The sequence below is a fragment of the Typopeltis vanoorti genome, chromosome 3 (assembly GCF_054136105.1).
Source record: "Typopeltis vanoorti isolate ZY-2024b chromosome 3, IOZ_Tvanoo_1.0, whole genome shotgun sequence".
In the NCBI taxonomy this organism is placed as follows: Eukaryota; Metazoa; Arthropoda; class Arachnida; order Uropygi; family Thelyphonidae; genus Typopeltis; species Typopeltis vanoorti.
The window spans coordinates 97303962-97330815 of NC_143551.1; the positions used below are offsets into that span (position 1 = coordinate 97303962).

At 36.5% G+C, this 26854-nt stretch overlaps 1 protein-coding gene across 1 annotated transcript in view; it reads left to right on the plus strand.

Moving 5' to 3' along the window:
* Positions 1-26854, plus strand: part of LOC150108407 (reelin-like) — a 920570-nt gene that overhangs the window by 571471 nt on the left and 322245 nt on the right. Inside the window, exon 39 of the mRNA XM_090390755.1 lies at positions 25482-25705. Within this exon, the coding sequence (XP_090246881.1) occupies positions 25482-25705 (224 nt within the window). The remainder of the gene's footprint in view (positions 1-25481; positions 25706-26854) is intronic.

The window sequence follows — 26854 nt, forward strand, 5'->3', positions numbered from 1 at the left end:
AACTTCTGCTTTGTCTACATCTGTGTGAGCAAAGCCCTGGTCAGAGAATATTGGGGGAAGGGATCTGTCTTTGTTTTTGATATTTTTCAGTAGTCCCCAGATGGAGTGATCAGTAGGTGAAATGGAGGATAACATTTCATCCCATACTTGGTCTCTATGAGCTTTGAGTGCATCTCCTTACTGTCCCAGTTAATCTGTTTAGAGTTATTTTATCTTGTGGTGCACACATGTTACGGAATCTTTTCCTAGCTCTGTTTTTGTCTCTGATCAAGTTCATGATGTCTTCAGGCAAACAATCTGGCTTGTGGGCAGAGTACTAAGAAACTTGAAATGGCAGAGAAATGTATTTTTCGTAAGTGAACTCTCGGTCGGTGCTTAAAGGTATTTACTTAAATAAAGAGCCAAAAGGCTTCGATTCGGCGTTGCAAAATTATATAAGTAAAGTGGATATTAAATCCAGCATTATTTCAAAGCTGAATGTAGAAACTGTGAAAGCTTCATAAAGTAAGTTGACCAGAGAGCTTACGGGAATACACTCCCCAGCATTCACGAGTTGCCTTAACAATGACTAATAGAACACATAGGCACCACTCAAGCATCTATATTCATGACTTATTTTTCACAGTATTAACAACACCACACACACTTTATCACAAAGATGTTTTATTAACGCTAATATTTTGCTGATTTTTCAACTCAGCATCATCAGAGCACAACACACTTGTATACGCGACAGTGAGTGAATGAAACAATATAATTGCAAAAGACAAAAGATCTGAAGTCCTATTTTGGCACCCTCTAACGGGAAAAAAAAAAAAAAAAAAACAGTTATCCAGGAGTTTTTCTTAGGATAACCATCTCCCAAATTTTTGGCAAATTAATGCTTGACATTGTCAGCATCCAGGAATGCATTAGCAGAGCTAATCTCAGATGGTATGGTCACTTAAATAGAATGGGAGAGGAAAGATTAGCAAAACAAGTGTTCTCTGCCAGGTTGGCAGGAAAACGACCCAGAGGAAGACCAAGATATAGGTGGATTGATACGGTACAAAGTGCCTAGACGATAGAAATATAAGATCTGATAATGTTGGAGTCTTGACAAGTAACAGACTGATTTGGAGGAAAATTGTAGATAGGAAGTTAGTAATGATGTAATTTTTTCATGTAGTACTGTCATATCCTGTACACCCCTTGAGGGTACATGGCAGGAATTTGATGATGATGATGATGATGCAATCATATTTGTTAAGGTTGGGAGAATTCTTCAAAGCCATTGCTGACTCAAAAAATAATCTTTCAGATCTATAATGACTTCTAAATAGCAATTCGTTTTCCTCCATCTAATCCTGTGTGAAGGAGTGTCCAAAGCGTGGTCTGGCAGTCCCACCTTGCCATAGTAATAGTAGCGAATGTATCTTTCATGTTCTTCCAGGCGGATGTTCACTGATCTTCCTGTTTGCCCATAATAGGCCAAGTTGCAGTCACAAGGAACTTCATACAATCCTGGGTGTGCTAAAGGGTGAAGTTTATCCTTAGGTGAGTGGATCAGAGTTGCCAGCTTGACATGAGGTTTGAAAGTGGTGCAAAGGTCATGTTTCAACAATACTTTGGCTATCTTTTCCAATGTACCTCTGATATAGGGAATAGAAATGGTCATGTTGTATTCTTGTGTATTAGGGGAGGGCAGAGTAATGGGCCTATGTAGTATTTTATCTATTTTGTAGGGATTGTAGCCGTTGGCTAAGAACGTATGGTGCAGGTATTGGAGTTCAGTGGTCAGAGCTGTATCGTTAGAACAAATGGTTCTGGCTCTGTGTCTAAGTATTTTTAAAATGCTGTACTGTTGGACTGGATGATGATGTGATTGTTTATGTAGGTATCTTCCTGTGTGTGTAGGCTTTCTGTAAATAGAAAAAGATAGTGATCCATCTGAAAGATGGGTGACTAATGTGTCAAGAAATGGTAAACAGTTATTTGATTCTTTTTCTACTGTGAAGTGAATTTTGGGGTGTTGGCTGTTTAGGTAGGTCACAAAAGCATTCAAAGTCTTGTCCGTGGGGCCAAATGCCAAACACATCATCTACATAGCGTAACCACACTTGTGGCTTGTATGTAGCTGTGGTAAGTACTTTGTTTTCAAAGTGTTCCATATAAAAATTTGCTAACTGGGGAGAGAGGGGGGGAACCCATAGCAGTACCATTAATCTGTTTGTAGAATTTTCCTCCCCATGTAAAGTAACCTGCATTTATGGTAAATTGAAATAATTCAAAAACATCTGGGGGAAATTTAGACTTGATTAAATCAAGAGTATCTATAAGTGGTACATTGGTAACTAAGGAGGTGACATTGAAACTAACCATTATGTCTGAATCTTTTAGGATTAGATTTTTAACCAGTGTTTTGAAATGGACTGAATTTTTTATAAAAGTAGAGGTGTTGCCAGTGGGGGGTCAAGTGACTTGGCTAAATGCCGGGGCAGTTTATATGTGGGACTATCTATGCTATCAACTATGGGGCGTAGGGAGATATTAGTTTTGTGGATTTTTAGTAATCCATAAATACCGGGTGGTTTAACATGAATTGGTTTTATTTTCCTGATGATTTCTTTCGGCCACGATGTCACTTTTTTCAGTAATTTTCGGACTTTTTTCTTTTGAGACATCGTAGGGTCTCGATGTATAATTTGATATGTGGAACTGTCACAAATGAGATCTTGCATTTTTCTGTTATACTCTTCGTTATTCATGATAACTGTTGCATTTCCTTTATCGGCTTTTGTAATAATAATATTTTTATTATTATATAACTTTTTTAGGGCAGTTATTTACTCATGTGGCATATTGCTTTTTGGAGACTTAGCCTTGTTTATAATACTTGCTATATCTAGTCGCACGTTATTGGCCATTGATGGCAGAAGATCATGGATACCCAGTTCTACTTTCATCATAATTTCTAGTTTAGGAATTTGTTTGGGCGTGACGGCAAAGTTATGTCCTAGACTGAGAGCGTTCTTGGCTTCTTCAGTGAGTGTTTACGACCACGTGGTCTCGTTGAAATTGCAGTCAGGACTTCGTATGTTGGTGCTGTTGTAGGAGTTCATATTTCTTTAGGTGTTTGCTTTTTACTTTTGTTAATTCTTTTTTTGCTGCAACTTCGGAGATGTGCTGTAGGACAGTCCATATTTCAGGATTTAACACGTTGATTAGTTCTTGTTGTAGAGCTGTGATAGAGCTGTTTAGCTTACTAAGCTCTATGCGAGTAGCGGCGTTTTGTTCTCAAAGACGCACTGAACTCGCCCGTCAATAATTACGATGTGCCTTTGCCAATTGTAACTTTTCTTTGAATTTCAGAAAAGATGGAACGATATCATTGTCACGGCATTCTTTAAAAATGTAACTTCTCTTTCTCCTGCTCAACTCCTGATGCCTTATAAATCTCAAATCTGATACATTTGAATATTGTTATCACATTTTGGGTGGTGCACTTGAACATTCTCTAAGAATTCTTGAGTGTATACAGAAGTGGACAATCCACCTAATAGGTGATTCTTTTCTCACAAAATCCTCTAGTCACTTTTCCCTTAGGTATTCTGTTTCTGCATTATGCTGTTTTTATTCTTACTTCCCTGGGTGTTGCTCTACTGAACTGGCCACTACTATTCCTCTGCTTTTCTCTAATCTCTCTAATGTAAGAACTATTAATTAATACATGATAATTAATACTGTTTATTGAATATTAATTAACAATATAAATTATTTAAACTAATTATTTAAGGGCATTGATTCATAACACTATACAAGCAAAATAAATATGATAATTTATCATTTGCATATAAATTCATATACAGATATTCTCACATATTCTTTTGAAAGTATTTGATATACTTTCAAAAGCATCTGATACATCACCATGTGACAGGTTTCCAAACTAAAGAAGATGGAAATGGTTGGTTAGATTGGAGGTTGACACTCTGAATGCTACCAGTAAATTATGTATCATATGGAAATGTCTAAAAAAAGGAAAAAAATCAGTGGTGTGTTGGTGCTACTTGGTTCTGTTTCCCCTGCTGTTGAACTTATTTGTTAATGGTATATTTCATGTGAATTGGATTGGGCTATTCAGTTGTTTTAAAATTTGAATTATTGCTGATAATGCAAAGTTGAAGAAAATTATAGAGAGAATAGGAATACTGCTGATGTTAATTCCCTTCATGAAGATTTAAACACACTTTTAGCTTAGACCAGTGAGTCTGGTTGTAGTTTTAATAGTAATAAGATGAAAATGCTGCACTTTTGAGTGTACCGATATAAGGCTCTGTATATATTGATGAAATTATACTTCAGGAAGTAGATGAGAACCATGGCTGACTGTGGACTAAATTTCAGAGGGCACTTGGCAAGTATTGCAATGACTATACATCACATTGCTGCTATGATAAGGAGTACATTGACAAGTAGAGATAAGGAGTTGACTGTGCCACATTATTCAAGAATTAGTCAGACTACACATGGACTGTTGCTCTCAGATTTGGTCACCTAGTTTTCATTGTGACATGAAAACATTAGAGGTCACAAGACAATTGACAATGGTGCTATCAGGACTCTGGAATGTTGGCCATCAGAAGAGGTTGAACGAATGTATATTTCAGAGTTTGACAACATTTTTTGTCATATTTCCTGTTTTCTGGAGTTAAAAAAATAATAGAGATGGAAGTTGTTTTCCACTTGGTTATGCTAAAGTGATACAGATGTTTAAGTTAAGTGAAGGAATTTTATCAAAGTAATACAGAAAAAGATTATGAAATGAGTGGAAAATAAATGGGGAATTGGTATAAAGGTGTGGTGAAGAAGGGTGTGAGGAGTTTATTTTTTACATGAAAAGTGGTGGATAAGTATAATAATAATAATAATAGTTTATTAGGCTATAGATATCAGGCTAGATTTCAAACAAGCATTGTAAGAATGAAAAACATTTTTCACAGATGACAGTGCATGTGTAATCAAGTAATTTTGAAACATTTCCTAATTGTAATAGATAAAATAATTAATGTCTTATTAAAGAACTTTCCATGGCTGGATTTAAAGTGGTCTGCTAGACTGCAGATGTCTTAAAATAACCATTTCCTAAATTTTTATTAAATTTGAATGCACTTGTTTGAGGTTCAGAGAGCACTTTGTTTCTGATGCTAACTCCAAACATACTCACCTAGACTGGTAATAGCCTGTTTCGTTTTCAAATTTTAATGGTTAATGGTTCTACTTCAGGTATTGATGTACACTCCAGATTGATTTCTCCTGGACACATACACACTTCCATTGTTCTTCTTATAACTTCATTTAAAAGTTTCTGAAATTATTAATCCAGCCATCCACAACACAGTTCGCTCTCTATCACAGATACAACTATAACAAACTCACCCAATACAGTTTGAATTGAGGCAATCTAATATGAGTTATATACATATATACAGTTAGCTGCTTCTGTAGGCCAGGGAATACAAGCAAAAATGTGGAAGATTCATTAGCAAATTAGCATGATGAGTGTATGTTGAGCAACTGTTATGGGGACATAGATTGGAAGGTGAAAAGATCATATACCAGAAAGAAAATTTGAATTATTCACTTATTAAAAGATAATTCCTTAAAATGGCATGTGGCAGGTACTTGGAATTTGAGAAGATGTTGTATCTGATCATATAATCAGAAGATCTATCCATAGGCAAGGCATCCATTGCCTCTGAATGGAGAGACTAACCATGCAGTCTTGACTTGGGAAGTTGCAAAATATGGCATTTTCAGTTAAGAACAGGTATATGTGAAACTACAGGACAGGTTATGACAAACTTAGGAGGTAACTTGAAGCAGTGCCATTTCATAAGGATCTACAAGGAAAATATGAGGGTAGTCTGAAAATATTTCTCGGTCTCGACCATAGATGGCAACACTATTGGCAAGATTTTTTTTTTGCTAAGTTGGTACATATCTGTCATAAGCATCCATGTGAAATTGCAAGTTATTCTATCAAGTAGTTTGTTTTTTACATCTGTCTGAAGCAAAAGTGTTGTTTGTATCGTGCAGTTATAAAATTCTTCGTAAAAGTAGGTTTAATGCAAAAGAAATTCATTCGAAGTTCATAAAAGTTTATGTGCACTCTTCTCCTTCATTTTCGACAATTAAGAAATGGGCTGCCGAGTTTAAACATGGCCAGCCTTGAAGATGATCCACATGATGGACGTCCTAAAAAGTGTAACAACATTAGAAATCATTCATCAAGTGCACTATATATTATTGGATGATTGGCGAGTCAAATTACGTGAAATTGCTGACACTATAGCATTTCAAAAGAACATGTAGGATAAATTTACATGAAGAATTGCATATGAAAAAGCTTTGCGCAAGATGGGCTGCGCTTGCTCACAGCAGATCAAAAACTCACTCGCATGAAAATCTCTGAACAGTGCTTGGAGATTTTAACAAGAATAAAACTGATTTTGTGCATAGATTTATTACTATGGATGGGACTTGGATTCACCATTACACACCAGAATCCAAAGTCAAAGTGCGTGAAATTGCTGAGACTATAGGCATTTCAAAAAGAACATGTGGGATAAATTTTACATGAAGAATTGCATATGAAAAAGCTTTATGCAAGATGGGTGCTGCGCTTGCTTACAGGAGATCAAATACTCAGTCGCATGAAAATCTCTGAACAGTACTTGGAGCATTTTAACAAGAATAAAACTGATTTTCTGTGTTGATTTATTACTATGGATGAGACTTGGATTCACCATTACACACCAGAATCCAAACAGCAGTCAAAACTGTGGACAGAAGCCGGTTGTTCATTGCCAAAGAAGACAAAGTCAGTTCCATCAGCAGGAAAAGTCATGGCATCAGTGTTTTGGGATGCTAAAGGCATTTTGTTTATTAATTATCTTGAAAAGGGTAAAACAATAACCAAGGAATATTATTCCGATCTTTTAACCAGACTAGATGAAAATATTCGTGAGAAAAGACCCAGGTTGCAGAAGAAAAAAAATCATCTTTCATCAGGACAATGCACCTGCTCACAAAAGTGTTTTGGCAATGGGAAAATTAAGGGATCTGCACTATGAATTGTTGGAACATCAACCCTATTCCCCAGATTTGGCTCTTTCTGATATCTATCTCTTCCCAAAACTAAAACTCTTCCTCACTGGTCAGCATTTTTCTTTGAATCAAGAGGTGATTGCAGCTGTAGAGGGGTATTTTGCAGATCTTACTGAAAACCACTACAGGGATGGGATAATGGTGCTGGAGCATCACTGGAATAAATGTATTAATGTATTAGTCTTAAGAGAGATTATGTTGAAAAATAAAAATAATTTCAAAATTATAAATTCGTTTTCTCATTGTTAGGCCGAGACCTTTTCAGACCACCCTCATATATTATTAGTGGATGGGAGATCATTAAGAATTAACATGCTCCCATGTCTGAAGGAAATGATGTCACTGTGCAACCAAGGTCAGGAGGATAAATGGAGTAGGAGTTAGATGGACAATTAGTATCATTAAACAGGAGTTGCAAAGATTAAAAAAAAGTTTTGGAAAGGGTATATAAGGTGGAAGTTGATCAGCAAGCTCATGAGCAGTACAGTGCACAGAAAAGAAAGGTGACCAGTATGGTAATGAAGGAAATCAGATCATGAGAAGAAATTAGCTGAGCAGACCGAAAGAAATCCCAGTGAGTTCTTTTGCTATATGCCAAGTGAAAGAAAAATGACTATTGAAGGACAATTTTAATGACTGCTGATGATAGCAAAGCGAGAGAATAAGACAAAATAATTGAGCAACTGACTGACCATTTGGCAAGGGTCTGTCATCCAAGTAAAAACTCTGCTGCAATTGATATGACAGAAAATAATGTGGGAATAAAGGTAGATGAACTGGAGTTACTTAGGATATTGCAGAATCTTAATGCAAATATGCCATAGGATTAGATGCGATATCATTTTGCATATTATTACAAAAATGTTCAAAGGAATTCCCCATTACCTCAGACTGCAACACCAGACTCTGTGACAAGCCAGCGGGGTTTTCCACAGTCGCATAATTATAGCAGACCATGCACCAAGCGGGATAAAAGCACTATAAAGAGGAAAAGCACTACAAATTCAGAAACAGCCATGCCATTGTAGAATTCAGGTGGAATTCTACAATAGCAGAGCCTATAAATTGGAGAGCAGAGGCCAAGATGCTGCCTTATCTCCAATATCAATGCCATACTTGTTATCTGCTTATTATTGTCATGCATGTAGTAACCACAAAGTTTGAAACAATGCAGTAGTTTTGTGCAAGAGAAGAGGTGGACATGAGCAAACACACGCACGCACGCGCGCGCACACACACACACACACACACACACACACACACACACAGAGAGAGAGAGAGAGAGAGAGATTGTGAGTTTCTCAGTATTCTTAGTGGCAGTAAAGTTGAGAGACCACTTTAGCCAACCTCTGGGTTTTTCAGTGTATGCAAGTTGCTACAAGAATATTATTATTATTATTTTATTATTATTACATATATACTCACACAAAAAACTCATCATACTGTGCTATAAACCCATTTACAGCTTCTTCACTCACTATACTCTTAGGCAGTGCATTCCACTTTCCATGCAAAGCACCTACTCCTCACTCTTTTGCTCACACCTTCATTAGACATCTACAAAGAATGGCAATGGCCTCTTCTTCTATCCTTGTCTGAAAATTCTCCTCCACATTAATCAGGTAATAACCCATTACCAACTTGATGTCTCATTTATATAGTATTAGTATTACTTCCGAACCTCCATGGAGCCCAAAGACTTTCGAGAGAGGTCAAACACTAACAGACTACAATATCATACTTTTCCTCGAAGACATTTTGTGTTGGAGCACTCACCACCCACTCTGGCAATGTCACTCATTTATCACTTGCCATGCAAAAAATTTTTCACTTTCTTACTCACATGATCTTTGTGAGTAAGGAAGGGATGACCTCTTGTTCTCATATCATCAGTTATCCTGTGCATTAATTTCCCTGTATCTATCTGATAGGCTCCTCTTACCAACTTATACATCTAAATTATATTCCTCTATTAGATTTCCTCTATCTGTTCTCATGCTTAATATTCCAGTGTCCTGAGGCAGTCAGTTGTATGTCTCCACTGTCTCCAATATTGCCTTATTGCCAATTAAGCTGGGTGACCAGATCTGTGCACAGAAATCCAAATAAGGCTTAATGCCTTATAGTGAAACAGTCAGCATTCTTTGCATTACAATGGCAATTTTCTACATAACTCTTAAAACTTTCATGGTGTGCTGAACTTCAGTTTCCTATCTATTAAGATCCCCAGATTCTTTGTCTCCTATACCTCCTGAAGCAAAGTTCCTCCTATATGATAAACCTCATTTCATCTTCTCTAGCCAAACTGAATAACTTTACATTTAGCAAATTGAAATGACATCTCTGATCTTAAGCCAAAGCATGAACTTATTCAAATCCTCCTCTTGTAATGATATCACATCAAAACTTCCTAACATTGCGCTTCCTAATTTAGCATCATCAGTAAACAACTGATGACTATATCCTCTAATAACCTAATCTATATCAATATATAAATTAAACAACAGTGGTTACAGAACAGAACCCTGGTATCTCATTTGTCTCCTTCCTTTTTTTTTTCTTGACCCTGCATCTTTATACATAACTTATGAGTTGACCATCCCCATAACTAAGCTACCAAATGAATATCCATCCTTATCCTGCTCAATTTCGACAGTAGTTTATCATGTGGTATGTGATCAAATGCTTTAAGCCATTTGATCTTTCTAACATTTTCACCACTATATCTCATATACATGTTAGCTTAGAGATGGACACTACTGACTTCGATTCTTCCTTATGCAGTGGTACTATTTTTCCTTCTTTCCGCTCTTCTGATGCTGTTCCTGTTACCAGACTTCTGTTGAACAACGAAATCAGTTTTGCCAGCTGTTTTGCACATTTTTGCCATATACTTGGTGATATCCATCTACTCCCACAGCCTTATTCACATCAAGGCTACTTAATTAAATACTTCCCATTCCCAAACTGTCTTTTGTTCCCCTTCCTATTGCTATTCAATACTACACCTAAATCCCCCCCCCCACACACACACACACGAAATCCACCAACAAAAATGGCAACAAAATCCACCAACATTTCCACTACATCTCCAGCAGGTGTGATCCAATTTCCATCTCCTGCAGCTAAAGTCAGATTTCCATATTCACCCTTTCTTTGTAACTGTATAATTATAATAATTATTATTATTATTATGTGACACCTCCAAGGACTCCAAAGACTTATCGAGGGAGGGCACCTACCCTATAACTCTTCCATCTCCACCACTCAAATCCACCAACTACAGCGAACCACATCATATTCACCAATGCCATCTACTGCCCACCACCACCACTAATATTTTCACAGGCAATCACAAACATCCATGCCCATAGTGGGATTTGAACCCACAGCCTTTTGGCTTGAGAGTGGATAACCACTTGGCCAATCAGGACAGCATTCTATAGGGCTTTGTTTTACTGCTTCAGCCAATCTCTTTTCATATGCCAATTTCTCTTTCCTCAGTACACTCATCATCTTCCTAGTCTGCACTATATATTTCTAATACTACTCAAGGAATTCAAACTCCTCCTTACTCACACATGTTATTTCCTGCTTCCAGTCAATGATTCCAGTTAAAGTCACCCATTATCATCACCTTCCTGTTCCTCATCAGTCTGAACATTACAGAATAATCCTCCAACGCATTTCCAGGCCTGAAAGCCAGGAAATATCCAGATAAACCGCTGTATTAAACAACAGTGCTTACCTCAATATCACACCAAATGGCATCAAAGTCATTATCACTACTACTTTCTTCAAGTTCCACATGGAGGAGGACACAACTCTTCTGAAAAAATCATCACAAATACCCACCTCCTCTTTATCTTTTCTGCCTTTTTGAAAATGCTATAAAAGTCATAACATGATTTTTATAGAATAGAATAGAATATTGAATGCAATCATGGGAGCATAATGTTATTCTATTCCCATGAGTACATCATCCTCCATTAACCATATCTCACTAACTCCAATGATTTGTGGACTGATTAACTGTACCTAGGCCACAAACTGTTCATCTTTATTCCTAATACTCCTTGCAATACTTGTATAAGCATAGCCATTTTTCTCTGGTCCTCCTTTCCTTCCCACAAGTCCTCTTCATCATTCAGGTCTCCTTTGACTCTGTTGCTCCTACTGAGGAAATTCCTGCATCCTTACCTTGTCTTCCTTTATCCATTATCTCACATCAATTCTGGTATCTTACAATCACAGTCTCACCATCTGGTTTTTGTTTCTCTGACTGGCTACACACTCTCCTCCTCCTCTCATGAACAATCTACCCAGCTTTGCACTACTGCTCTCACTCAAATGTAGACCATCTGCAGCAAACAGTTCTCTCCCACCTTTAAATTTATCCCATACATCCTCAAACTCAAGTCCTCTCTTCCTGCACATTCTAACTAACATGTCATTTGTAATCACTGCTCTTCTTCTCAGCTCTCTGCAATCATATTTTGGCATTACATTCACAGTTCTCCCTCTCACACTCTTCCTTTATAAATAATAATAATAACACGACTCTAGCTATGATGTAGTAAGGTTGTTGTTGTTTTTTTTTTCACCAGAAGTCATGTCAATAGTTTTAATGGTTGACCAAATCAATATAACTTTTAGCATACCATGTAGATTATAGCGCAGCTTGTTTCTTTGTATGTATGTGTATACCCCCCAGATGATGACCTTAACATGTTCGCTGCCAACTACGAGTATACTCATAGTTCGTATATGAGCTTCACAAGCCAACTACGAGTATACTCGTATGTCAATTTACTGACCTCCTATGCCAAACACGAGTTAACCCTTAGTATAATTACCTTAATTTGGACCCTTGGATTCTGAATAAAGTGGAGAGCATGTCTGGGGGCTTGATAGAAGGGAAATAATTTCAACTAAAATATAGTATATTATGTATGTGCCTCAGAAGCCAACTACGAGTATACTCGTAGTTCGTATATGAGCTTCACAAGCCAACTACGAGTATACTCGTATGTCAATTACCAACCTCCTATGCCAAGAGCGAGCTAATCTGTAGTATAACACGTAATTTGTAAATCAATTTAAAACTGATAAAAATGAATAAAAATAATAAAATGAAATCAATAAAATAAAAACCAATTTATTCAAATTACGAATGATACACTTTAAAACAGTTTTCCACGCACAATGGTGGTTTTTCCTGGCAAACAAGACAATAATAACACATTTCGCATCGTTGTTTGTTTTGTGTACATACTCGGCATGGCTTTGTCGGCGAATATTTTTTTCTGTAGGTGGTAAAATTTCCAAATAATGAAGATCCCAAATCCTGCTGATAATCTGTGATGCTGTAAGCTTATCCATTCCAACAAAAACTGTGATAAATTGATCTCTAAATTTTAATGCAGTCATTGCGTTTCCAGTAATTATATTATAAAATGTATGTGCATTTTGAATGTATATATCAAGAATGCGTATTGCCAATTTCTTTGGCCATCTAATTGTCTTTCGTAAGGGGGAATAGTAAGAAAGCATTTGATCAGAAAGATCGATGCCTGGCATACCCAAATTATAGTCCCTAATGATATTTGGTTTTAATTGAATTTTACCATTCAGATTTTTTGCTTGAACCATTTAAAATTTGTGGTTATTTGAAATGGAAAGAACTTTCCTCTTATCCTTCCATTTGCGATGATGAATTCATTAAATTCATCATCGCTCATATTAGCGTAATCTTCTAATTCTTTATCAGTAAGTTTTCTTTTACTGGTCATGGCAAAACTCAAGATTTTTAGAGACTAGACACAATAAACACATTCATCAGTGCATGCAATATATGGGTGGGGGTGATACGAGATTACTCGTAGTTGGCATATGAAACAAAATTCTGTCTGATAAGCCGGCTAAGATTACTCGTAGTGACCTTGAAGACGCGAAACCATTTGGCGTGCGGGAAAAAACTATGCCCAAAGAGCGTGGCAGCGAACATGTTAATGTGAAGGTCGAAACATTGAGTGATTATTTTGGTTTATATTAAACTGAAGTTTTACTCTAACATGGTAGTTGTTTCCATAAAATATATGATGAAAGGAAAGAACTCACACTCTTCCATTTTGCTATATCTAGGAACACTCGCAAATCCTGTGCTACCTCATTCACACCTCTTCATAAATCATTTGTTTCTACAAGCACAGTCAGTTTTTCTGCATTCACTCTCCTCTCCAGAGCCTCAATCATGAGTAGCCTGAATCATTTTGTTCTAGCATAAAATTGATGTCAAGGTTATCAGATGAAAAGACAGACTGTTAAAAAGCTCCTGAAAGATCTGTGATTTTGTTGATTTATTAAGAGTTTTCTTTGATTTAATTGTGTATTTTTAGTATAATATTGTAGTTTTAGTGTAATTATTATACTACATTATTTTATAGCATAATTGCAGAAATATTATTAGTTTTTTACTACTCTTAAGAATGGTGCCAAAAACTCATTGTAACAAGGCAGTGGCTAAATCTCAAGTTCTTACTACTTGAGGAGAGCGTTTGTTCTGATGAACAAACATACTGCTGCAGTGATGATGATAATTTATCTGAGGATAAGTTGACATTAGAAATATCTTGATTAAAAGAAATTATTAGAAAAATGGCCAGTGAATTGGAAAAGGTGGAAAAATGTTTCACTAAACTTAGACACAATAAGAAAAAGGATCAGAACATGAACAAGCAGGAAAGTACTGAATTTGGTCATCATAATATTAATAACAACAAGGTAAGTCAGTTAAAATCTAAGAAAAAAAGAGGTGATATGGTATGGTGACTCAATCTTAAAATTTATGCTTGCTGAGGGAGTCACCACTTCTAGTTTCCCAGGGGCAAAAATTAAAAATATGACAAATGAATTGAAAAGCAAAAAAGAAAAGTAAAAGAGATGGTGGTTCTGTTAGGTACTAATAATTTAAATAGTCACAAATATAGTATGAGAGAAGATATGAAAGGTCTGTTGGAAGAAGCAAGAAAGAAATGTGAGAGATCAAAAATTGTAAATTTGCTACCCAGATAGGTTAGTACCGAGTTAAAAGACTTCTATAAGAAGGATGGCATTCACTTGAATTCATTTGGTATCAGGAGCCTTACGAAATTACTTCTTGATACGAGACCTAATTCAGATAATCATGGAAACTAGATCATCAAGGGAGGAATGGAAAAAATGTGTGTGAAAGTTCAGTTATGGTATGCAAACATGATAAAGATATGAACATCTTCAAACATGGTTATGTATGTGGCTAAGGGGTGGAAAACATATGTTTTGGGTTCGGACCTTTTAAGTATGCCTAGGGAAGGAAAAGAGAAAATTCGAGAACATGACCAAATAGATTGCATATCTAATTATAAGAATAAGCTAGATGGTTATTTATTATGTCTATACACAAATGCCAGGAGCATTAGAAACAAAGAGGATGAATTCGTTGCTTTATTGAATACAATGTGGCCTAAGATTGTTGGCATTAGTGAAACCTGGCTATCAGAATCAGATATGGTAAGTGGGATCGAGTGTAATGGGTTTACTATTTTTAGGAATGAGAGAAGAGATAAGTGAGGAGCTGGAGTGCTACTAATGATATCAGATAACTTTAGTCCAGTTAGGTAGAAACACAAGAAAACAATGATGGTAACAATGTCCCATGTAGCAGTGAATTTGAGTCGATCTTGTGTGAAGTGGAGGTTAACAGAATGAAATATATGGTGCAGTGTTGCTAAAGACCTGGTGGCTCAGTTGCAGGGGATGAATAAATGCATCACCAATTTAACCTTATTGATGCTAAATGAATCATTATGGGTGACTTTAATTATCCAAACATTGATTTGGTAGAAAAGAAATCTCATAAAAAAAAATAGGAATTTATTGAATTGTTACCAGAAAACCTTCTCAAGCAGCATGTGGAAGAGAGATCTCGAGGTCAAAGAGTGTTGGATTTACCTATAGCATCAGAAGGGATAAGAGATCCCTGTTAAGAATATGGCTATTTTACCTCCAATTGGTGACAGTGATCATGTGATTTCTTAGGAAGTATCTAATTGTATTGACGCTCCGATCAAAACAGGTTACATGCTGAACTACAAAGCTGGAAATTATGATCAACTTAGGAGAATACTATCTTAGGTCCCATGGTATCAGTTAATCGAATGGGAAAAATGTCAGCAATGTATGGGAATCATTGAAAATGCTTAAATGAGGCGGTATATGAATGTATCCCTAGTGTTCAAAGAATAAATAGGTTGGGAGTGAATGGATGTGCAACCTTATTAAGCAAGAGATCCACAAGAAGAAGATGATGTGGAAGGAATATCGTGAGAATAACAGTGAAAGGAGTTATAAGTACATAAAGTCAAGCCAGAAAAGTATTGTGCGAAAAGCTAAATCAGAGTATGAAAAGAAATTGACCATGCAAGTTGAAGCAATCCAAAAGAATTTTATCATTATGCTGCAAGCAGAAGAAAGAATGAATGTGAAAGAATAACTTTCATGAATGCAAATGGTAATCAAGTGTTGGAAGCAAATGAGATTATTTAGTTAATGAGTGCTCACTTTGCTAAGTTATATCAACAAGGTGTATGTAACATGGTGCACAGTGCTACTGCTACATTGGATGAAGAGTTAGAGGTTCATGAAAATGAGGTTGAAGAGTGGTTGCATAATCTTGATAAGAATTTGTTTATAGGGACAGATGGAATATCAGCCCGTTTGCTAAAGGAATGTTCAGCCAAATTGGCTAGGCCTTTCACATGTTTATATAACTTGAGTCTCAGCTCAGGAATGGAAGGAACATATGATAGTTCCATCGTACAACAGTGGTGCAAAAACCGATGTGTCTAACTACCGACCCATCAGTATCTCTGGTGTGGTAGTGAAGATTTTAGAGAAGTTGGTAAGAACTCGCATACAGAAATAGGTAGACAAACAAGCTATACTCTGCAAGGAGAAACATGGGTTTACTAAAGGAAGGGCATGCTTTAGTAATTTGCTTATATTTTATAACGGTGTTACAGCAGAGTTGGATAAAGGGAATGGATGCACTATGATAATGTTGGATTTTTCTAAGGCAGATAGGATAGGATACCATATGAATGGCTGTTGCATAAACTGCTGGAAAATATGGGATTGGAATATAAATTCTTGACTTGGATCAGGGAATGGTTGACAGATAGATATCAACAAGTGGTATACAGTGGGTGTGAATCCGCCAGATTTAAGGTGACCAGTGGTATACCTCAGAGTTCAATCCTTGGGCCATTATTGTTCAATCTGTACATTAATGACATCAGACAGGGTCTAACATCAGATGTGCAATTGTTTGCCGATGACGTGAAGATAGGCAGAGCAATCAGGGATGCTACTGATATTCAGCAATTACAAAATGATTTGAATAGGCTGGAAATTTCGGCAAATGAAAATGGCAGTCAGTTTAATGTTAGTAAGTGTAAAGTTATGTGCTTTGGCATGATTAGAGTTCCAGCAGCATATTATATTAGCAGGTTTATGCTACAAGAAACTGAGGTAAGGGATTGTGGAATATTGGTGGATAGGAATTTGAAGTTCAAAGGTCACATAGCAAAAGTTGCAAATACAACTCAGAGGATAATTGCGATGTTGAAGTGAACCTTGACATATAAGGATAAGGAAGTAATTTTGCCTCTTTATAAGGCTTTGATAAGACCTGAATTATTGTGCACAGATTTGGTCTCCTGGGTTCCAAGGGGATAAAGAAGCTGTGGAAAGGGTGCAAAGAAGAGTTACAAAGATTATATCCGGATTATGGGATTTAGATTATGAGGAGGACAGATTGTTATTATGGGGATTGCAGACTCTGGTTAATTTGGAAGCACATGCCGAACCATACCTACATCACGAAAGATGAGAAAAAATATTCCTGGGCATAAACCCATGAAAGACTGATTGACGTTACTTTTGGGAGCTAACGCTAGTGGTGATATGACGAGTTCTCAGAGTGTCTATCACTCTGAGAACTCTAGAGCATTCAACAAAAATTCCACAATTAAAGAAAGACTGCCAGTGATGTGTAGATCGAATGAAAAGGCATGGGTCACGCAGGTTCTTTTCAAAGAATGGCTGTTTAAAGTTTGTGCCCCAAACATCAAGAATTACCTTCAGACCAATGAATTGCCATTGAAAGCACTGTTGCTATTGGACAATGCACCAGGACACCCAAAAGACCTTGAAGATAATTTGCTAGAAGACTTTTCCTGGCTGACAGTTCAGTTTCTGCCTACAAATACCACTTCGTTGATTCAGCCATCAATCGGGAGGTTATTGCGGATTTCAAGAAATTGTACACTCGCTTGCTGTTTCGTCGGTGTTTTGAAGCATGCCAGTTCTCCTCAACGATGACATTAAAAACGTTTTGGAAAGAAAAATTTGATATTCTTGAAGCTATCCGGCTCATTCAAAAGGCGAGGTCAGAAGTCACTCAATGGCAGTTGAATTCTGCTTCTGGACACAGGCAAAATGTGTCCATCCTGCATTCAGGGAGACGGAGATGATGTCCTTGAAATGATGGATGAAATTGTGACAACAGCTAGAGATCTGGAATTGGAGGTGAATGAAGATGACATTGAAGAGCTCATAATGGAACATGAAAATTATCTGACAACAGAAGAACTCCAAGAACTCTTGAATGAAGAACACCAAGAAACTCAGCGAGATGTGTTTTCTTCTGAAAACGAGGAAAACGAAAGAGGACCAATGCCAACATCTGCTATTAAAGATCTTTTGAAGAAGTGGGAGGATGTCAGAACAACAGTCTTAGAATGGCACCCAAACCAGAGTGAGGTCAATAGGCTTGGGGGATCTCTACAACGACAATGCTATTAATCACTTCCGAAAAATCCTGAAGGAGAGAAAAGCAATTGACATTGAACTGATTCTGTAACGCCCCACAAACAGAAAAAAAAACATGACTGATGAAAATGCAAGACTGTGTATGTATGTATTATTGTTATTATAAATAAACATAGTAAGAAATTATATAATTTTTTATTTATTTTTGGGGTCTCCAGAACGAATTAATCAAATTCCCATAAAAATCTATGGTAAATCGATGATCAGTTAACGAACAATTCGGGTAGCAAACATCATCTCTTTGAATGGATTATGTTCATTAACCGATCATCCTCTGTAAGTGAAACATGATTGAATAAAGATGTTATTTGAGAATAGAAATAGAAGGATACAGTATTTTTACGAGGATAGAAAGAACAGGAAGGTGGGGGGGGGGGAATGCTGCTGATGAGAGCAGGGGAATTATGTCCGCATAAGGTAGACATGAAAGACAGAAATAGTGGCAAGTTATGATACAGTGTGGTATAACATGGAGATTGACAGAAAGATGTATTTAATTGGATGTTGATGGTAATGAAGAAACATATAAACAACTTGGATTAGTGAACAAAGGAAGGATAATTATTATGGATGGTTTTAATTATGGCAGTATAGATTGGAAAGAAGAGATAGCATTTGGGAGTAAGGAAAATGAATTGCCCGAGTTCTTGAGAGGTAACTACCTCAGGCAACATGTAAAGGAAGGCACTCAAGGATAGAGAGTTTTAGATCTGATCATTGCATCAGAGGATGTAATTCTGAGTGGGATTTCTCACTTTCCTCCAGTTGGTAAGAGTGATCACCCGGGTTGTTGTGGCTAGCCATATGCAGACTTTTGTGAGGAAAGGATATATGTGGAATTGTAATGCTGGTGATTATGACAAGCTTAGAAGACAGCTTGGAGCTATAACATGGAAACAAGAGTTGAGTAGTAAGGAAATAAATGCTGCATGGGAACTAACAAAGAAATACATAATAGCATCAATGTGAGAATGCATTCCAAAGTTCAATAGGCTGAATAAGGTAGGTGTAAAATGGATGAATGTGGATCTTAAGCATGAAATCTGGAAAAAAGGAAAGGTACTTTTGAGGAAGTACAAGATGAATAATAGTAATAATCAGTTACATGAAGAGTATAAAGAACATGCCAGGAGAGTGACTCGGTTAGTAAGGAAAACAAAAGTAGAGTATGAGCAGAAATTGGTAAATCAGGCAAAGAAAAACCCTACAGAGTTTTTTAGATATGTGACAAGTAGAAGGAAGAATGATCGTGGTAAGTTGATGTTAATGGTTGAAAGTAGTAGAATGGTAACTGCTGCAGAAATTATTGAGGTATTCAGATCACTTTATAAGGGTGTTTCATCCTGAGCAGGGTGGAATCATGTGGAACTTAAATGTAGAGGACATAGGAGAGGATGGCTTAATTGTGAGTGAGCAGACGGTATTTGAGGAAATAAATAACCCTGATGTCAATAAGGGGATAGGTTTTGATGACATATCACCATGCATCTTAAGGGAATGTTCCAGGGAATTGGCAGTAGCACCAGTATGCCTATTTTATAAGAATCTTACAACAGCACAGGTTCCAAGGAAGTGGGATGAGGGTAAAATTGTTCCACTGCATTAAGGTGGTGATAAGGCTGTTGCTTTAAATTATAGGCCAATCTGTTTATCTGGAGTTGCGGTGAAGGTACTGGAGAGATTGATGAGAAGTAGGATACAGAAATGAGTTGATAACAGCAGTATTCTCTCTCTGTGTGGTTATCAGCATGTATTTATTAAAGGGAGATCGTACATAACTTACTTATGTACTATAACAGGGATGAGTATGTATTGGAGAGGGTTCAGAGGTTTACTAAGTTAGTGTAATGTTTATGGAATGTTATATACAATGAGAGATTGAGTGAATACAACTTACAAAGCCTTGTGAATAGGAAAAGAAGAGGGGATGTGATTGAAATATATAAGTTGGTGAGCAGTTGTTACCAGATTAATGTGGAGGAGATATTTCATAGAATAGAGAGACACAAGGGTAGAACTATAGTCCATCACTATAGTGTGAGTAGGGAGTGAGGAGTAGGTTCTTTGCATGGAGAGTGATTGGTGAGTGGAATGCATTGCCTGAAACAGTGGTGAGTGTCAAAACTGTGAATGAGTTTGAGAATCGTTGGATGATATTTTTGCATGAGAGAGTATAGACCTCCCATAATGAGTCCTTTGACTCCATGGAAGTCACAAATTAATAATAATAATAAAAAAAACATGCTGCAGTGATCAGGACTTGAGTTGAAACCACATGGCATGTGATGTATGCCACCTTTTAAAGTTATTTTATTATTCCTTAGTACATCATTTCTGAAGGCACATTTGAAAAAAAAAAAAATAATAAAAGAACTAAGAATTCTTGTTTTCTACATTGTGAAACTGTTATCAATTTTTTTTGGATGTCTGACATGATTTTTCTCCAAAAGGTTTAGCACATACATAACAGACTTCACTGTTAACTATGCATTTGTAACATTGTTATGTGACTTGCTGAAGTAGAAATAGAGTTCATTACTGTGATAGGTATACTCTCAAATAAACAAATGGTAAATATAGTCTAGTAGATGTTTATTTACTAAATACAATTTAGTTAAAATCAAACTTCAGATTGTATTGATTAAAGTATTGATAAAAAAAATTTTAAAAAGAGCTAATAATGTATGTGAAGAAGCTATAATAGAGAGAGAGAAAATAAACTAATAAAAAAGTAGCACAAGCATATGTGACATAATGTGACCACAATAGAAAAATAAGTTTATTAATACACACACAGATGCATTCAGAGGGCATAACAGACTTTGGACATACAGCTGACAGTGTTACGTATTAATCACAAGTTGAATGAATACAAACTCTTCAACACCTTGAATTGTTATAATAATTATTCATATAACTATGAAAATAAAAAACTGAAGGTCATCATATGACACTTAATGAATCAAATGGGGTGCTTAAGAGTCAAAACTATATAACTGAGAAGAGATCTCCACATAGCCTTTAAAGGAATGCGGAGAACTGACCAGGGTTTCTGACCTAATGTCGAATCCTCACCTTCTCATGGTGCACCCTGTTGGGTATCTATTATTCATATTATTATTATTCATATTATATTATTCATTATATATTATATTATATTAGTTATATTATTCATATAACTATGAAAATAAAAAACTGAAGGTCATCATATGACACTTAATGAATCAAATGGGGTGCTTAAGAGTCAAAACTATATAACTGAGAAGAGATCTCCACATAGCCTTTAAAGGAATGCGGAGAACTGACCAGGGTTTCTGACCTAATGTCGAATCCTCACCTTCTCATGGTGCACCCTGTTGGGTATCTACTTGTATACTGAACGAATGAGGATGAGCTGGCAATTTGGGATTTAGTCAACCAAATTATATTCTTATTGGCTTAAACCAAAATACAAAATGATAGTACAACATGAAAAAATTTCATGCCGGCTGGGGTGTCGCCTGGTTAAACAAGGGCCCATGTTGTTTTCGCCAGGGAACCAGGGCAAACAACGAAAAGTCAGCTACTAGAACAAATCTGAAAACACACCCCAACTCAAAATCACCAGAGTTCAAGATCGGTGCTATCAACATAAGAACCCTGAATGGCAAAGAACTGGAGCTAGCTGAGGAATTAGATAAGTACCAGATTGACATAATAGGGGTGACTGAAACAAAAAAGACAAAAACTGGTGAGATCTTTCTGAGGAATAAATACAAAATGTTATACTCAGGCAATGACAATCAAGGAAAAGAAGGAGTAGCCATAGCATTCAACATTAAATACGAGGCTAATCTTCTTGAATGGCAGGCAGTCTCGAGTAGTGTGATGTGGGCAAATATGAGAATGGGGAACTGGACAATGAGACTTATTTGTGTCTATGGTTTTACAGAAGGATCAGCTAAGGTAGAAGTGGAGGAATTTTTTGAGGCTTTAGAAAAAGCAACTGACACAATGAAAAAGGAAAAGTTGGTCCTTGTTGGGGATCTAAATAGCAGAGTAGGAAATGATTGTGAGACATACAAAAATATTTTGGGAAAATTTGGAGAAAAGAGCAAAGCTAATAATAATGGCAAATATCTGTTGGATTTCTGCTCAGGACATGGACTGGTTATTACTAACACCATGTTCCCAACATAAAAATGTGCACAAATTCACATGGAGAGAAGAGGCAAGGAATAAGAAACATCCCATTGACAATGTTATTGTTGATAGTGATGTTTTCTCTCTGTTGCAGAACACCAGAGTGTACAGAGGATTTGAAATTGGAAGTGATTACCAGTTAGTCTCAAGCAGGATAAAATTGAATTTCATATTGAAAAGAAGAACATGTAAGAAAGTTTTAAAGCGAATTAAAGTTGAGCAACTCTCAGATATGAACTGTAGACGAAAATACACCAAGATTATTGAAGAAAAAATTAAAGAGTTTGAGAACAGCAACCAAACGTTGGAGATTCAGTGGCAAACCTTGAAGAAAACACTGATTGATTCAGCCAGAGAGGCATGTGGCGAGGTTGTCTGCAAGGATAGAAAAATCAGAACTCCATCCATGGTGGACACAGGAAGTTAAAGAGGCAGTGAAAAAGAAGAAAGCATATCAAAAGTTCCTGTCAAATAAGTCAGCTTGTGCTCTTAGAGAATACAGAGACAAATGTAAGAAAACTAAACACTGTGTAAAACTAGCTAAGCAAAAGTCATGAGAGGACTTTGGCAAAAACAGAAAAATATATGATATTCTGGAGGTTGTTGAAGAAGCTTAGAAATGGAGGAAAGAGTGCTGTAAAAGTAGTTAGAGATGATAAAGGTGACATGAAAACGGGAGAAAAAGATATCCTTGAAGTATGAAGTAATTACTTAGAAAAATTGCTAAATGTCACTTTTTGTTTCACTGTTTCATATGCCTGTTGAGTGTTTCAAAAAACACTCAACAGGAATATAGTCAGGAATACATATCCATACTTGAAGTAGAAAAAGCCATCAAAGGCTTGAAATGTGGAAAGGCAGCAGGAATAGATGATATTCAACCAGAAATGCTGAAGCATGGTGGTATAAAAGTCTTACAGTGGCTGTGCTGCATAGTTCAGAAAGCCTGGACAGAGGGATTTCCGATGATTGGAGTAGAGCTCTCATAGTACCCATATATAAAAAGGGAAATAAAATTGAATGTGAGAATTACAGAGGTATTTTCCTACTGAGTGTTCCCGGCAAGATCTATGCAAGTATACTTGATAAATGGTTGAGAAGAATTGTGGAAGAAAAGCTTGGTGAAGAACAAGCTAGATTCAGGCCAAATAGACACTGTCAGGATCAGATCTTCACTTTACAACAAATAGTTGAGAAAGCATGGGAATATAGCAAAGATCTGTATTTAAGTTTTGTCGATATGGAAAAGGCATATGACAAGGTGCGAAGAGAGAAGCTATTCAATACACTACAGTTATATGGTGTCGATGAGACATTATATGAAGCAATACTTAGTCTTTATTTGAGTTCTAAGTCAGCAGTTAGAATTGAAGGAAGTACAGGAAGATGGTTTAATGTTAAATCTGGTGTGAGACAAGGATGTACATTATCCCCCCTTGTTATTCACTATCTATATGGATCACATTATGAAGGAAAGGGGTATTAAACATGTTATCAGAATTGGAGATGTTAATGTCAGCTCTTTGCTTTATGCGGATGATGTTATACTTCTAAATAAATCCGCTACAAGTTTGCAAGATTCCCTGACTAAATTGAATAACTGTTGTAATAGATATGGTGTGAAGGTCAGCAATAAAAAGACAAAGACAATGAAATTAGGCAGAATCGTTGAAAATGTCAACTGCATTGTGAACGGTGGAACAAGTAAAACATTTCAGCTACTTAGGCACGTTTTTTAGTGAAGATGGTAAATTAAAGATGGAAATAGACAATAGAATCAACAAAGGTGGTGTGGTAGGAATTCAATCGAATAAATTCATATAAAATAAGAGAGTAATTAAGTTAAGGGGGATAGTAAATCTCGTATTATTTTACAGCCAGGTACGAAACTCGGAGATCAAAATCTAAGAGTTTCATGCCGAAGAACTATCGGCAAGTCCAAGCGTAAGTCATCACTTAGGTAGTACTTTGCTCCGAGTTGTCCGAGTATTGTACTACCCAAGTGATGACTTACGCTTGGACTCGCCGATAGTTCTTCGGCATGAAACCTTTAGATTTCGAATTCCAAGTTTCGTACCCAGCTGTAAAATAATACTGGATTTCCTATACCCCTTAACTTAATTTATGTCGCCGGAAAAATAGCCTCTTGACTCTTTATCGTATTAATAGTAATAATATATGAGTACACCGGTCTGGCAATTCGTTAGTGGGGGTATATCTAAGTTCGGTTCACTTAAACCTTGATATTCCAGGTCTACCTAATCGCTGATGAGACCTCAATAAGGGATCAAAACCGGTCTGGGTAGTGACCTCTCCCCATAATGTAAAACAGTAATACATCTCCTAGGAGATGCATTTTACATTATGAGAAAATATTAAGGATAGTGATATAGCTTGCTCTACCTTTGCCCCGAGTGTTGTACTACCCAAGTGATTACTTACACTTGGACTCGCCGATAGTTCTTCGGCATGAAACTCTTAGATTTCGATGGATTTCAATCTCTGAGTTTCGTACCCGCTTTAAAATAATACGGGATTTACTATCCACCTTAACTTAATTTATGTCACTGGAAAAATAGCCTCTTGGCTCTTTATAAGAGAATAATTAGTCGGAACACTAAGTTGAGAGAACACTTGTTAGCAAAACAAGTGTTCTCTGCCAGGTTGGCAGGAAAACGACCCAGAGGAGTTAGTGTTTCTCAACGTGGGGCATACGTCCTACAGGGGGCAATTAGAAAATGTACATGCACATATTTCTACATATTTATATTATACTTTTTCAGAACTTAGCTGACTCTTATGCTAGGGGGGGGGTATCAAAATCTTTGAGACATTGAGGTGGGGCATGATCGAAAAAATGTTGAGAAACACTGATATAGGTGGATTGATACTGTACAAAGTTCCTTAGATGATAGAAATATAAGATTTGATAATGTTGGAGTCTTGACAAGTAACAGACTAATTTGGAGGAAAATTGTAGATAGGAAGTTAGTAATGATGTAATTTTTTCATGTAGTACTATCATATCCTGTACACCCCTTGAAGGTAAATGGCAGGAATTTGATGATGATGACGAATCAAATTTATTTCTAAAATATTCCATGCTTTTTATCAATCACAGTTTCTGTTATTTTGAAAAATTCATGTTGCTTATTTTTCAAGCACAATATATATATATATATATATATATATATATTTAGCTTTATATTTTTTTTCAGATTAAAGTTGGATGTGGAAATACAATCTTGCCAGAAAACCCAGTTTTTCTTGAATATTCAGTGAATCATGGCAGATCATGGAACCTTGTGAAACCACGTCGGGTTCCTTATAGTCGAAATCCTGATTGTCTTCATCTAGTGGAGACACCATCTATTTATTATAGTAATGCACATCCTCAATGGCATAGAGTGTCAATACCACTAAAAGGTCTTCAGATTTGCGGGTATGAAAGTATTCTTTTAAATTTGATAGATTTTAGTAATTTTTTTTTTAAAAATGCATATTTAGCATTAAATATGGTATTAACTATTAGATTAAAAGTATATATATATTTTTAAATTATTAGTATTATTGCACAGGCACCTCCATGGAGTCCTAATACTCATTGTGGGAGACCCAAACTATCAACATAACATCTATTGCATCTCTCCTTTAAACCATTAATAGACAGAGCACTCACAACTGACTCAGACAACCCATTCATTCATTCACCACTCTTCTAGCGAAAAATGTAGTCCTCGTGGCCTTGTTAACCACACTTTTACCCAACTTCCAATGATGGCCACTTGTTCGCTCACTCTAGCCAAGTGCTGAAACATTTCCCAAGCATCAATCCTCAAAAATCCTTTAAGTAACTTAAATCTTTCTATTATATTCCCTATTATTCACCTATCACTCTGCAATATACAAAATGTATCCTCATAGGGAGCATTCCACAGACCACTCACCATCTTGGTCACTTGTTTCTGAATACTCTCTATCACTTAATCATCCCAAAGAAACTCAGGTGTTGAATACTATGGCTACTCCTTCTTTTCCTTGATTGTCATTGCCTGAATGTAACATTTTGTATTTATTGCTCAGAAAGATCTCACCAGTTTTTGTCTTTTTTATTTCAGTCACCCCTATTATGTTGATCTGGTACTTATCTAATTCTTCAGCTAGCTCCATTTCTTTGCCATTCAGGCCTCTTATGTTGAGAGTACCAATCTTGAACTCTGGTGATGTTGAGTTGGGGTGTGTTTTAGAATTTGTTCCAGTAGCTGACTTTTCGTTGTTCACCCTGGTTCCCTGGCAAAAACAACGGGGTCCTTGTTAAACCAGGCAACCCCAGCTGGCATGAAATTTTGTCATGTTGTACCATCATTTTATATGGCAGTGTAAGCCAATAAGAATACCATTTGGTTGGCTAAATCCCAAATTGCCAGCCCATCCTCTTTCCTCTTTCGTTCAGTATTCTGGCAGATGCCTAACGTGGTGCATCACAAGAAGGTGAGAATTGGACATTAATTATACAGCTTTGACCCTTAAGCACTCCTATGACAAGGTGTCGAGAGAGAGAAGCTATTAAAAAACAACAGTTATATGGTCA